At 42.2% G+C, this 14,412-nt stretch overlaps 1 protein-coding gene across 1 annotated transcript in view; it reads right to left on the bottom strand.

Moving 5' to 3' along the window:
- KIF5C (kinesin family member 5C) overlaps positions 1-14,412 on the bottom strand; it is a 147,013-nt gene that overhangs the window by 44,041 nt on the left and 88,560 nt on the right. The window contains exons 12-14 of the mRNA XM_036092566.2: positions 7,954-8,129; positions 2,689-2,757; positions 579-785 (exon numbers count right to left, since the gene is read on the bottom strand). Of these exons, the coding sequence (XP_035948459.1) occupies positions 579-785; positions 2,689-2,757; positions 7,954-8,129 (452 nt within the window). The remainder of the gene's footprint in view (positions 1-578; positions 786-2,688; positions 2,758-7,953; positions 8,130-14,412) is intronic.

The following is a 14,412-nucleotide window of genomic DNA, read 5'->3' as shown; positions in this document are numbered from 1 at the left end:
AGGAAGCTGTGGGGAAGGAATGGGTTTATCCAGGAGGGTGTAAACAAGAAGGGGAATCCATACCTTCCATCAGTCACTCACACTCACTTGGTACTCTAATATCTGCGATGTACTTACTGGCATTGTAGCACATGCACGGGCCTTCACTAAGTGCTTTGTATCAATGGTCTCTGATTCTCATGTACTGAAAGGAGCCTTTTATTAACGCCATTAGTTACAGATAAGGGAATGAATACTTACAAAGTTTAAATGTCTCAACTAAGGCCTCACAGTTGTAAAGTCACCATGTTAACTAGGCTTTTTGTGGCTCCAAAGTCTGCACTCTCTTGACAATTCACAAGGCATCCCTGCTAACGTTATAAAATCCCTGGATATAAAACAATCCTCAGTTCCGGAATGAGTAGACAAAAGTCACCTACATGAAGTACTTCAATTATTGGAAGATTTCAGAGAATGCCTCTAACACTGAAAAACCACTCTGCCAACTGCCTCCCTACATAGTGTCTGTCAACAGACATCAACATTAAGTACAGGAGTGGCCGCCGAAAGTCCCATCCCCTAGACGCATATGCTCCAACCGTTTTCTGGGCCAGCTCATCAGTCAGCTGCTCATTGGCCCTGGTCTTGTCCTCCACTTCCTGAGACTTCTGGTCATAATTGACAGCCAGCTCTTCTAGGGCCTGGAGAACTTCCTTCACTTCATCCTTGGCTGCCTCATTCTCAATCTGGAGACGTGTCAGCTCTTCCTGGATCTTCTCATAGTCTCTTCTCGTGGAAGCCAAAAGCTGGGGAAATGAGATGGTATGGAACTGGTAAACGTAATGTTCAAGGGTTTCTGTGCTGTGCTCTATCCAAAATAAAGTAATTTTAAAAAGAGACTGGTGGGGGGGGCGCCTGGGTGGCTCCGTCGGTGAAGCGTCGACTCTTGATTTTGGCTCAGGGTCATGATATTGAGCCCTGTCGGGATCCACGCTGAGCATGGAGCCTGCTTGAGATTCCCTCTCTCCCTTTGCCCTCTCCCGCCCCCACTCACACACTCACTCTAAAAACAAAGCAGACATAGGATGCTCAGGATGACTAGAAATTCTACTGTATATCTAGATAATAAAAAAAAATAGCATTGAGGCTTCAAAAATCTGTTTCTTTTTCTTTCAGGTTTTTTTATTTTATTTTTTTATTTTTTTAATTTATTTTTTAGTTTAAAGCTGCTTAGGCTGAACTCAAAGAATTGATTACACATCAAAAATCCCTACAGTCAGTAGCTGCTGGCTCTTCCAAATGCTGAACAAAGAACGAAGGGAGTCATCTCTGAGGACGATAATACTTGCATGGCTTGTTAACATTATCATTATTCCACATGGTAAACAGGTCAATTTCAGAGTCAACCAGAACAGCATAAAAGGACAACTGTCAGTTTTTCTTAATATTCATCATGAATGTATAGAAGGATATATCCCAAACATTAACATTAGTTAAAAGTGAATGAGTAGGCTTGTGGATGCTTTCATTATCTTTGTGCCTATTGTATGTTCTGATTTTCCTATATAGAACAGATACTGCCTTGGCAGTATAGAAAAAAAATACTGCGTTTTAAATGTTACACAAAGTAAGTTTATCATAGGCAGTTGTACCAAGTTAGAGATGCAAAGGAATAGAATGGGAGGAAGAAGGCAGGAAACACTAAGCAGATGGAAGACCCAACCAAAGCTAAGAGAAAAATCAATTTTAAATGACTGATCTGATTGCAAAGGCATAGATAATCTCCCTGCCAAGGGAAAGTGTTTGGACAGGGGGCATAATCATTGTCCTGGAGCAATGAAGGGAAAAAAAGAAAAAGAAGAAGAAAAGAAAGGCATGGCTATAGAGAGAATTAGGTCTATGGGAAGGCTGGGACTGAGGTCATGAACCCAAGCCACCTGCTAGAATTGTATCAGGTGATCCAATCCATAGCATTTTAGCAACAAAGCAGAAAGCACCCTAAAGCATAAAAGAGAAAAAAATACTTTGATGGTCCTCAGCAAGAGAAGCACTAATCATCTATGTTTGACAGATTGGCTATCTATCCTTTGCTTAGGTTCCTGTTTGTAAAATACTTAGCAAAACACAACACAATAAAGACATTCACTGGAGAACTGAATGCTATCCAGGGAAAGACTGAAAACAATTTGCCTCCTTTTCACTATATCAAACACATACTAGTTAAGCACTTAGACACCTTTCCTCTTTGCTTGCCCCTCCCCTCCATCTCTACTTTTGTTTTTTGTGGGGTTTTTTTTTGGTTTTTTACTTCCTACAAGATAACACGAGAACATAGTGTACATCAAAGACCTGAGCCGGCTGATTTCAAAGCTGAAAAAAACTAAAACAGCAAGCAACAGGAGTGCTGGGCACTGGGTATGAGGAATTAGAATCACCCTTGCCCAACCACCAAACTCCTTTATCTCTGCTCTTCAAAGACTAAGTGTAGCAACCAGCTACTCACTCTGAAAAACCTCAGAACTCTACGAAGTCAGACATTTATTTTCCAAAATCAGCTTTTAACAGGCACTGAAAGGAAATCTACCAAGAAATGTCCACATGATTCAATGATTTTTGAAAAAATTCTTTGCAAATTAAATTTCTGGAACAAACATCAAAAACAAAGAGTAATAAGAGAACTTCATAAAAAAAATTTATTGCATTCTTTACCTCGTCCTGATCCAACATCTGCTGCTTTAGCTTTTCAGCCAGCTGGCTCTGCTGGTTAATTTCATCATCCTGAAACGAAACATCATGTTTAATGTTTTTGGGTTAGTTATGTCATTTTTGATATCCTGGTTTTCCGACGACACTCGGATACCAGGGTCTCAGCTGTAAGCTTGCTAATAAGATGAAGGGAATGGTGAGGTGCTTCCCCATAGGATGAGAGACTGGCTCTGGGATCTTGATTTGGTTAAAATACCTCTGCGCCCATCTTTCTCAGCAGGTGAAATATCTGGGTATTCTGGGATATATAATATCCTACACATTCAACTCAACTCCTGTTCATCCAGAAATCAGAGATCTAGGGTTTGGGAATCAAAAGGGACTTTGGAGCTATCCCTCCCAATTCAAAGACACTAACAAAAAATAAGGCAGTGAACTTCTACCATCTGCACTATAATATATTCATATTCCAAATCTCGTCAAACACATCAATGACCAGGAATGCTGCCACTAGATCAGTAGGAGCGACCCGTATTTCCACCTCAAATCTCTTACTTAGAGAGATGGGAAAACATTCACTAGAGAATTAATCTTCAGCATGAGCAGATCTCCCTCTTGATTAAAGTTAATTTTCTTGGGCGCCTGGGTGGCTCAGTCGTTAAGTGTCTGCCTTCGGCTCGGGTCATGATCCCAGGGTCCTGGGATTGAGCCCCGCGTCGGGCTCCGTGCTCGGCGGGAGGCCTGCTTCTCCCTCTCCCTCTCCCCCTGCTTGTGTTCCCTCTCTCTCTGTGTCTCTCTCTGTCAAATGAATAAATAAAAAAAATCTTTAAAAAAATTAAAAAGTTAATTTTCTTGCCAGTCTAAAAAAACAAAACAAAACTCTAGGAAGTGGGGGAAAGTAATGCTTACTTTCTGGCCTATCATTAAAGTGGGAAATGATCTCCCCAAAGGCAATTTGCTTCCCTCACTCTCATTTCCTGCCACTAGGTGTTGCTGCCACAAAAGCCAGAGCGCCCGCCTCCCCCGCCTCCCCCGCCTCCCCCGCCTCACGGGCCGGTGCTAAGGCGTGTGCCTCTCCCGGGGCGCGCCGTCCACCCAGCCTGGGCAAAGCAGCAGGCAGACAACATTTCACCACGGGGGGCTCAGCCTTCCCTACAAAGGTTTTCATGAATTCAAATGCAAATGTGAAGCCTAGCCAGCGAAGAACAACTTGGCTTCATGTGTACCCTCCTTTAAAAACAGGAGAAAAATCCTATTTGATAACACTTCTAGGCTCTAAACCCAAGCAGAGTCAGATTCAGTATTTGGGGTCCTTCTCTGTGCCGCCAGGTGTTCTCAGGGCAGCCCAGAAAAATTCTGCACCGCACCTTTTGGCTTTTCCAGAGGTGAGGTTACAGGGGTGGACTCAAGGGTCTCCTGGGTCGCAGAAGCCCAGTTGTCCATGGGATGGATATTCCCTAGCCTATTTGGTCATGTCTATGCATATATTTGCATTGGACTGACTCAGTGTCACAGTGAATGCTTTCCGTGAAGCAAGAAAATCCCAAAATCAGGATTACAGGACTGTATCTCATTTTCCCTTGTGTAGAACATCTTTGGGCCTTATTTCTCTGTTTGGGGAGCCCTGTTTCTACCTGAACTTTTCACACCCATGTTTCTTTAATGGTTCAGTAAAATGCTCATGACTTTCCTCCCCAAATCCGATTTCTGGCGGGAGAATTAGGGAAATTACACCAGAGTAAAGCTGCCAAAAAATGGTACTTGCACAACTAGGAGACTATTTCCTCTTCTTCTTTATAAACTTAGAATGTCAGTTACCAGGAACAATTTTGTGTTTATGTTCCTTGGCATATAAATATTAAACAACTTAACATAAAAGACTCAAGGAGTTTAACATCAGGGAGCTACCATCCCTTCCCCTGGGATACGTAAGCAAGGGCTACAAGTGATAGAAATCAGGAGAGCAGCAGAACAGTGAAGCCAGCCCTTTGTTCTTAGACTGTGTTCACTTCAAAGCCTGAAAATGTAGGCTTCCTCCCTGACAGGTGAAAAGCCAGGTGCAAAGATTTTTGAGGTACAGCAAGAAACCAAGGGCCACCAGTCCATCTGGGAAGGATGTGAGGAAACAAGGATTACATTGTAAGAACATGAATCACTTGTACCAGAGACCCCTCCAAGACTGCACTTACCCTTTATTAAGGCAACTTCTCCAAGGAATTAGCAGAGTCTACCATAATCTTTAAATTTTTTTCAAAACTTCCAGAATAAAATGTGCTGTGTAGTCTATATCCATACATTCAAGTGCATTTCAGCACTCTGATGCTGACTCTTAAGACCTAGTCCATATATAACAGATCTCAAAGCACTTTTCAGAAAATATTCTTGGGGCGCCTGGGTGGCTCAGTCGTTAAGCGTCTGCCTTCGGCTCAGGTCATGATCCCAGGGTCCTGGGATTGAGCCCCGCATCGGGCTCCCTGCTCAGCGGGAAGCCTGCTTCTCCCTCCCCCACTCCCCCTGCTTGTGTTCCCTCTCTTGCTGTGTCTCTCTCTGTCAAATAAATAAATAAAATCTTTTAAAAGAAAATATTCTTATTCTTGAATTTTCTTATATGTGAAATGGTGAGCTGTCAGTTGGTCACTGGCCACCTTTAATTATAAAAAATGTTTTCGTTCAAATGGTAATCAATGAAATACGGTTCAACATATTTCTACTTACACTTAAATCCTCTCACACATTTCCAACAGAACACGAGTATTGGGGATGAGAAATAAAAGAAACAGTGCCAACACCAACTTGCTCTTCTTATAACCCTGCTTGCAAGCACCTCTGCACCGCCCCCATACCACATAAGATGTGTTCTCCCTTAAGTAAACAGAACCCAGAAGAGAAAGGAACTACTATTTATTGAGCAATTGCTACACACTAGAAATTTGTAATCCCTCCTGCAACTTTTTGAGGGCACAGATATGAGCCCCATGCTGCAGATGAGAAAAACATCTTCAGCAGGGTAGGCCATTCATCAGTCCAAGCCTCAGCATTATTAAGACACAGTCTGACTCTAAAGTGTATGTTTTTCCATCACACAGTACTGCCTGGGACAGTACCTGTCCTCAGACCCCTGGAGGGACAGGACAGACGGGCAGAGGGGGCGGCTGGGAGGAGATCGTGTAGTCTTTCTCCCACCACATTCTAATTAGATTCATGAGGGTTGACACGTTCCTCATTTAAAGGGCTAATACCACAGCACTGGGAGTCAGAAGATACACAACCTCATTCCCCCTCTGCCACCTACAGGTGATACAAACTTGGGCAAGTCACGTAACCCCCACGTAACTGGGCTAGCTTCTCATCTGGACCCAGGTACTTTCAGCTCCACCACTCAATAATCTATGAAGATGCCCTGTCCCAACCCATGTTTTCTCAAAGGTATCAAACTACCTATCTCAACAGAAGCATGAAATACCTTCTAGAACCTTTAACAGGAGGACAAATAAGAATGACAGCTGATAAAACATAATCAGGCAGTCCATGGGCAGAGTCTCTAAGGTCAGACCACCAGCTTTGGTGCCCTCTCTGGCTGAGGCTTGTGGGCTCAGTACTCTCTCAGATCTCAGCAACCCCCTGTGATACACCACAAATGCTAACTTCAAAATGTGTGCTTTAGAGGGTCTTCAAAGCATGTGCTATAGGAAAATGATATAACAGGAAGTGTCCTAGGCTTGTCATCAGGAGGCAGAGACTCTAGGTTCAGCTCTGCCAGCTACCAACTGAATACCCCCAAGGCATGGCATTTTCCCCTCTCATGACTCAGTCCTCATCGCTACATCTCAGAAGCCGCATTCAAGACCCTAACATTTCTCTCGGATCAGTGAATGCTCCTTATGCTACCAAAGTAGATGATCCCAATTCCAACTATGGCAGGAGTCTATTCATAGAAAACAAAGTATAGAATCAGGTTATCATCCCTCATCCAAAATTCTTTGGTTTTACTAAAGTGAACCCATCAATTTTAAAATGAAAAAGAAAATTGCAGTATGTTTAAACAATAGCATTTCTTTGGAGAAATCAAGAACTTGCATACACTGTTAACTTACTACTGATCTTCTTTTTCTCTTACTTTGACGTTTTGCATAATCATATCTGGTTAGAAATGGAAGGATAACAGTATGTCAAGTGCCTAAAGGGCAATTAACCCAGCTCTCACGGGTGTGAATATCTCATTAAATAGGTTACCAGAAGGGTAGGGTGCCCCCAGTTTACCGCTGTGGTTATAATGTGAATTCCCAGAGTCACAGATAAGCAGAACTAGCCTCACATTTTGCTTGTAAAGGTGATGCAGACTGAGCTTCACTCAGAATAGATAGGCCTATAAGATTAATGACAATGTTAACATAACAAAGCTGTTTCAGCCAAACCGGAGGTGTCCCCAAGCACTCTGAGCCGAAGCACAGCAGAAAAGATTAAATCAGACTAAAAATACCAGCAACCTTGATGGAATGAACTGAAAGGATTTAGAATATTCCAAGGGCAATACGCCAAGATCACGTGAGACATCAATTTAATTTCCTATGCCTCTGGCATTCCTAACCCGACCTTCACTGGGGATGAACGATATACACTGTTCTCCATGGTCTCTTTTCCTCTGGTCCAACTTGTACATTCACATGACTATTTGAGTCCCGAAAGTTTGCCATAAAATTGGACTAACCGGACAGCATGTTCAAACTACTTCATTCAAGAGTATGCCCCTGAAAACGGATTTACCGGTAAAGAAAAAGCTGTCAGACCACACACCACTACCATTGGTTCCTCATCCCAGGGCCTGAGAGCTCCATGATGAAAGAACACATTTAGCTTTAGGAGACACCACCCTCCCCCTACAGCTGGCACTACTGTTGAAGTTTTCAAGAGGTGAGGCACAGGCCCAGAGAAAAATAGAAGGGATAATTAAACGAAGATCATGCACACTCACGCCACTTCCACTCTCATGCCGTGATTAGCCCCGGTCCCATGTCCAGAAGTGAAGACTAGCTCTCTATCTAGACCAACTCTCTAGTCTTCCAATCAAACTTCCATGGAAGTTTCCATTCCACAAGATTCACGTTCCCTGAGTCTGCCCAATCGAGAGCTAGCATAGATATTAGGAAGATGGACATAAACATCAGTCTGCAGCCCATGGGGCTTGAAGCTGCTTCTGGCCAATAGCTCTAGAACCCGCCACCTTTAGTCTAGGTGCCGGAGTGAGGACTATAATCTCTGGCTACAGACCTTATCATCCAGCTGTCTGTAGAGACTGGAGATCTCCTCATCATACTTCTCCTTCTCCTCTGCAGAGATGCCAGCAACAACGGGAGCAATATTGTCTATGATGGGGGTGTTATCACAGGGCTCCAGGGTCTTCTGGTCCTTAGCACTGATCTGTTCATCCTCAGGCACAGCTTCTCCTGCAAAGCACAAGAGGATTTGGGGATTGAAGAAATTCAGCATATAACTCTACAGGAAGAGTTCCAAAAATAGCCACTCCCTTGAAAAGACACAGAGGACACAATAAAGAGTTACTGTAGAGAGTTGGAGCTTGTGTTCTTTCTATTTGACAAGAAAGGTTGTAGTTAACTGACCAAAACTAGTCTAAGGAAGAAGATGGCTATATAATACTTCCTCTCTCGTGATGCATCACTTAAGTACACTGGCACCACCAACCACTCTTAACTAATACAGCTTGCAGTGACATCCAGAAGTTTTTGCATACACTTTCCTTTTGTTGGGGAATATTCTGGGGTTTTACTAGAATCACATTCTATCTAGTGGTTGATTTACAGGGAAACAGACCTCTGAGGCATCCTAATTACCAATTAATTAGGTTACCATTTCATTAGGAGAAACAGCCAAATCAAAGAAATTCACCACTATTGAAGAGAACACTGCAGGGCCATAATCCTCTGAATTTCAGAATCTCCAAAACTGGAGGAGAAAACCAGGGTAGCCCTGGAACCAGGAGCTCTGACTGACATCGCACAAACACACATTCTACTACCATCCGCTCCCCTAGGAGGTCAGAATTAATCGCCTCATCTGGAGAGTTCAAATGGAATAATTTCTTATGATGTCAAGTAAACCCACGAAAAAAAAAGCAGCCAATCCAGAATATCGTGCAGAGACCCTGCATACCACTTCTCAGTTTGCAGAGTAGCACATACCACTTCTCAATCTGCAGAGCAGTGTTTATCCAGGCCTTTGAAGGAAGCATTAACAAACCTGACTATTCAAATTGAGGGGGAAAAGTGAAGTTCTCAAGCTGGTCAGTGGCCAGCCCCAACAAGAAAATCACCTTGTAAAGACAGACTGCATAAAAAGGAGTCTATGAAAACCATGTGGCCCAACTGAGTCTCTCAAACATCTTTTTGGAAAGCAAACCAAAACCAAATACACTTTTCCATCACAATGTTTACCATCAACTTCATACTCAGTTTGCTACAATCAGTGAGCATCTGCAATGTTCCAAGCCTCACCCGGCTCTCAGCCCATAAAATGCATTTTGTGGAAAGTCCCCAGGAAAACTGCCCTAAGACAAAGGGAATTTCTCAAAAAAAAAAAAAAAAAAAAAACCCACCCACACACACACAAAAAAACAAAAAAACTGGATCCCCTCATTTGTGGCTTCATTAGCAGTACGCATCACGCCTCAAGGAAGCCGCTTGAACATTGTACACATTTATCTCAATATAAACAAAACACTCTGTGATGGGTTAGCTTTGCTGCTTAAGATTTCATTATCTCACCTGATAATTACAAAATGGTAGGAAGGCCTCCCTGTCACATAAAATTAACATCCAGTGATTTCGTTTTTGTATCACAGTTCCATTTGAAGCAGAACCTGGAATAAAGTATTCCTTTGCTGAATATAAGACTGAGTCAACCCTTTTTTCATCTGAAGCTCAACTAGACCGTACTGTACCTACGCCTTTTTCTAAAATTATTGACCTGAGACAAAACCAGAATATCAGAGTAGCCTTTGAACTGAACCTGAACCAAATCAATATTTCATTCAGTTCCAATTCCTAGTTTAAAACATCCATCAACAACCTTAGTGTGCAGACTGGATTTCATCCAATTAAAGGATGTATATTCTCTACAGTCTGCTAAATCCACAGGCTATAAAAGCAGTACCATGTTCTAGTTCCCAAGGATTTTTTTTTTTTTGCTTAAATATATATATCTATCTTTTTCTAACCACAGATTACATACACAAAAACTATAAAGCCCTCCTTCACCCCTACCTCCCAATTGTGTTCCTTCTACAGAGAAATTGACCACGAACATTTTCGTAAATCTTTCCCCTATTTGGGTTATGACCATATCTCTAATTTTTCAGCTCTACCTTCTGAACTTTGTGAACAGGGCAATCCAGTGCAGCACGAATTTAATCTTTCAGCTTAAGCATGATGGTGAAATTCTTAACAGTACTAGACCAGAAATGAGGCAGAACATAGTCCTATTATCCTACGCCAACTGGCCCCAAGTGCAGAGGTGAGATACAAACACAGCTGGAAGAGACCCAGTCCCCGTGTTTTTTGGTTCCACATGGCTGAGAGTCAGTGCCACCACGAGGCTGGAGTGAGCCAAGGAGCCCAGGGATGAACCCCTATAACCCAGCAGCAAGTGACCCTAAATCTGCCCTCTTGTCCCACTGAGGAATCACAGCATCACTGAGTACCAGAGTTGTCCAAGAATAGCGCAGTCCATCAAGCCAGCCAACGCTGCTACAAGGCACCCTGAGAGTAATCAACAAACCGCATAACATCTCCAGTGCTGTGGCAGGACGCTGAGCCACACGGCACCTTCTCACTGACTAATTAATCACGAGCCCATCTCCAGCTTCACCTCTTGGTTTGCCTTTTCCGTAAAGGAAAAAATAAATAAATAATGCCTTTAACACGGCATTGTTTTAAAGATTTAATTAACATAGTATATGTAAAAAAATCACACACACAAAAGGTATTATTGTTTAAGGTCCATCTCTGACCCCGTCCTCTCCCTAACTGTCAACTCTTCAGGCTTTGCAGATATTTTTACTTATTCTGAGATTATTGTTCCTGAGGTCTTCATAATACCTTTGTGGTTGTAGCTCAGTTCCAAAAATAAAACACAATGTAGCTATGCCAAGTCCCTTTCAGCTTTATTTTATTATTACTAAAACAATATTCGAAACCTACAGCAGACTTTCTGGTTTCTCTTAAACAATTCTACGAATCAAAGCATCAACATGTCCCCTACAAAGCTGCATCTAAACAAGGAGCTCTTCCCAGTTTATATTCCAAAGGTCAGGCAGTCAGGATTATTTTTTACAGCAACCGTTCAGGCCGAGAACAAAGCAGCAACAAGCAGGAACAAAAGCAGCAGGCTTCTGTGGGAGAGCACAGCTCCTGCCCAGAGAGGAACCGAGGGCTGGTTTCCCCAAACACTGCTACCCTTCAAAGGACCGAGGAAATGACTTCCAGAAGCGTCCCTGCTAACTACACTGTCCAGCTCACAAACACGCCTGGGGATTGTAAATTCCCAAAGCTATGCAAGACCTGACACTCGGCAATCTGTCTCCATGGCAATCTCACCACGTTAATCGTGAATATTCCCTGCACTGCAGTGGACTGAGTCTCCAGAGAAGCCCCCACGAGGCGATTACGGAACAACTGATTGTAACAAGGCAGACAACAGCTGCAAACAAACCCTGGAGGGAAAAAAAAAAAAATGTCCTAAAATCTGGTGGTGGGGGATCGGAAAAGGACCACCAAATGAAGAGGCGCATCTATTTTTATTTTTAGTCCCCTTTTTGCATTAAAAGCAAATTTCTCTTAGTTCATGCCCTGAGGCTTTATACCTGCTGTCTATAGGGAAAGAGCTTATAATACTGTAAAGCATCTGATTTCCTACAATGAAGGCTCCCCCCATGCCCACTAGAAACCTTTCCCTTCTTTAAATAAGCATTCTGGCATTTCCTATTGTCAGATGTAATTACCTTTAAGGACTAAAAAGATTTGTGTGTACACAGGACCATTCACTTGGAGCACACCTACATGGTTTGCAGAGCATTTTAATTATAAAATGAAAACCTCCCGAGGGCATAAATAGCGTTTCTACAAAAAAGTAAAAATCCATCAATTGCAATAAACAAGAATGACAGACTAATCAAAAATACTCGTTAGGGCTATTAGTTAAAAATTCTAAAAAAGGCTTTTTGGTTTTTTGTTTTTTCCAAAAAAAAAAAAGAAAGAAAGAAAACCATTAGACTGCCAGTAATTCATTAAAATTTCACACATGAAATAGCAACGAGCTAGTTATCCTTTTCATAAATTGAGTCCCTAAAGCCTCTGGAGGACATAGAAAGGTAATTGCATTCTCTCAGCAACTCCAGGGGCAGAGATTGGCTGGTCACTCACAGCTTCCGTCAGAAACCACAGCAGATCAGGCAAAGGACGTGCTTTCTTTTAATACCAATTAAACAGGCCCAGTGGCGGACCTAATGGTAGGTAATTTCTATATCAAAGAAACTAAAAGGAAATCTTTAAGTTGCCAGATGGGTAAGAGCAGCTGGATGTCAGTACATAAATGTGAGGTTTAAAAAAAAAAGAAAAAAAGTCATTCCTTTATGGGATTATTTTGCACACAAATAGCATCTCTCACCTTAGTTCCTAAAAATATTGTAAGCAGTTTAAGACATTCTCTAATCCCTTCTAATTTTCTTTTTTTTTTTGGATTTTTTTTTTTAAATTTATTTGACAGAGAGAGATAGCAAGAGAGGGAACACAAGCAGGGGGAGTGGGAGAGGGAGAAGCAGGCTCCCCGCTGAGCAGGGAGCCCGATGCGGGGCTTGATCCCAGGACCCTGGGATCATGACCTGAGCCAAAGGCAGACACTTAATGACTGAGCCACCCAGGTGCCCCTAGAGTAATTTTCTAATAAACTGGTCACCCAGGACTCTGAAATCTCTCTACAGTCCTGACCGCTTGAATAGCCCCCACCATTCTCTTAGCGGTCAGTATTTCTATTAGTGTTTGGCTGTACTCTCAAAAGAAGAGCGCCTAACAAATCAGATGTCTCAGATGAAAGGCTGACTTCTGAGCGGGAGAGAGGCCGGCACCATCTTCCATATCTTTAATGCTAAAAGAGCAAATTGTGTGTGCCACGGAGGCCACCCGGTCCCACAAAGCCTGGGATCAGACTCCAGGTTGCAGATTTAGCCAGTTAGGGAAACCAAGCCTGATGGCCTGGCAGGGTTTAAATTGTGAAGAACAAGTCTGTTCTAGAGATTGCCGATTTTTCCACGCCTTCCCAGTCTGTGATGAAATCATTTCTTTGCATGACTTCAGCAGATGGGGTAAATCTACATCCATTCTGTTATTTAATATTATATTTAATTATTCAAGAGACCCTGCAGATGAGCCCTATTGTTGGGTCATTTCCCTGCACTTCTGACACCTGGATTTTCAGGGCCTCCTTTTCTGACTTAAGCCCCTGTAAAACGGGATTGCTTTTTTTTTTTTTTAATGGTTCAAAAATTTATTTTCCATTTTATGGCCCTTTTTAACATGGACATTTTTTAAATTATGGTAAAATATACATAACTTAAAATTTATCATTTTAACCATTTTTAAAGTATATAGTTCAGTGGTGTTAAGTATATTCACATTGTTGTGCAACCATCACCATAATCTCCAGAAATTTTCCATCCTGCAAAACTAAAACTCTGTTCCCCTTAAAAAGATCACCTTATTTTCCCCTCTACCCAGCTTCTGGCAACCACCATTCTACTCTCTGTCTCAATGAATTTGACTACTCTAAATACTTCATATTAAGTGGAATCATACAGTTACTAGCCTTTTGTGTCTGACTTAATTCAGTTAGCATAATGTTTATACCTTATTTTAGTGTTACAAAAATTAAATAAATTTGAAAATGCTTAAAAAATCGCTATATGTAGTACAGATCTTTTCAAGGTGCTCAATACTAATTAATATCACACACAGTCACCTCTTAATATCAAATACCAACTGTTAGTTGATATTTCAAGGCCCAAGTGTTTGTTCATAAGAGATACAATCTCACTTACATGGCTTACATATTCTTTTTTTTTATTATGTTATGTTAATCACCATACATTACATCATGAGTTTTTGATGTAGTGTTCCATGATTCATTGTTTGCGTATAACACCCAGTGCTCCATTCAATATGTGCCCTCTTTAATACCCATAACCAGGCTAACCCATCCCCCCATGCCCCTCCCCTCTAGAAACCTCAGTTTGTTTCTCAGAGTCCATAGTCTCTCATGGTTCATCTCCCCCTCCGATTCCCCCTCCTTCATTTTTCCCCTCCTACTATCTTCTTCTTTTTTTTTTTTTTTTAACATATAATGTATTATTTGTTCCAGAGGTACAGGTCTGTGATTCATCAGTCTTACACAATTCACAGCGCTCACCATGGCACATATCCTCCCCAATGTCTATCACCCAGCCGCCCCATCCCTCCCATCCCCCACCACTGGTTGCTGGAGTGGTGGGGATTGCTTTTTAATGGACAATATTCAAAGAAGTATCAGAGAAGAGGGCATGTGTAAAGACTGATCTGGCAGCAACAGGGAACTGTGGGCCCATCCCCCTTCTGAGGGTCATGGCCCTGGGCCCTCAGCCCTCCCTCCCCAACCTCCCCATCAAGAGTCTTCCGGATGTACTGG

Source organism: Halichoerus grypus, chromosome 4, assembly GCF_964656455.1.
Source record: "Halichoerus grypus chromosome 4, mHalGry1.hap1.1, whole genome shotgun sequence".
NCBI classification, from domain to species: Eukaryota; Metazoa; Chordata; class Mammalia; order Carnivora; family Phocidae; genus Halichoerus; species Halichoerus grypus.
This window is presented reverse-complemented; position numbering and strand designations above follow the sequence as displayed.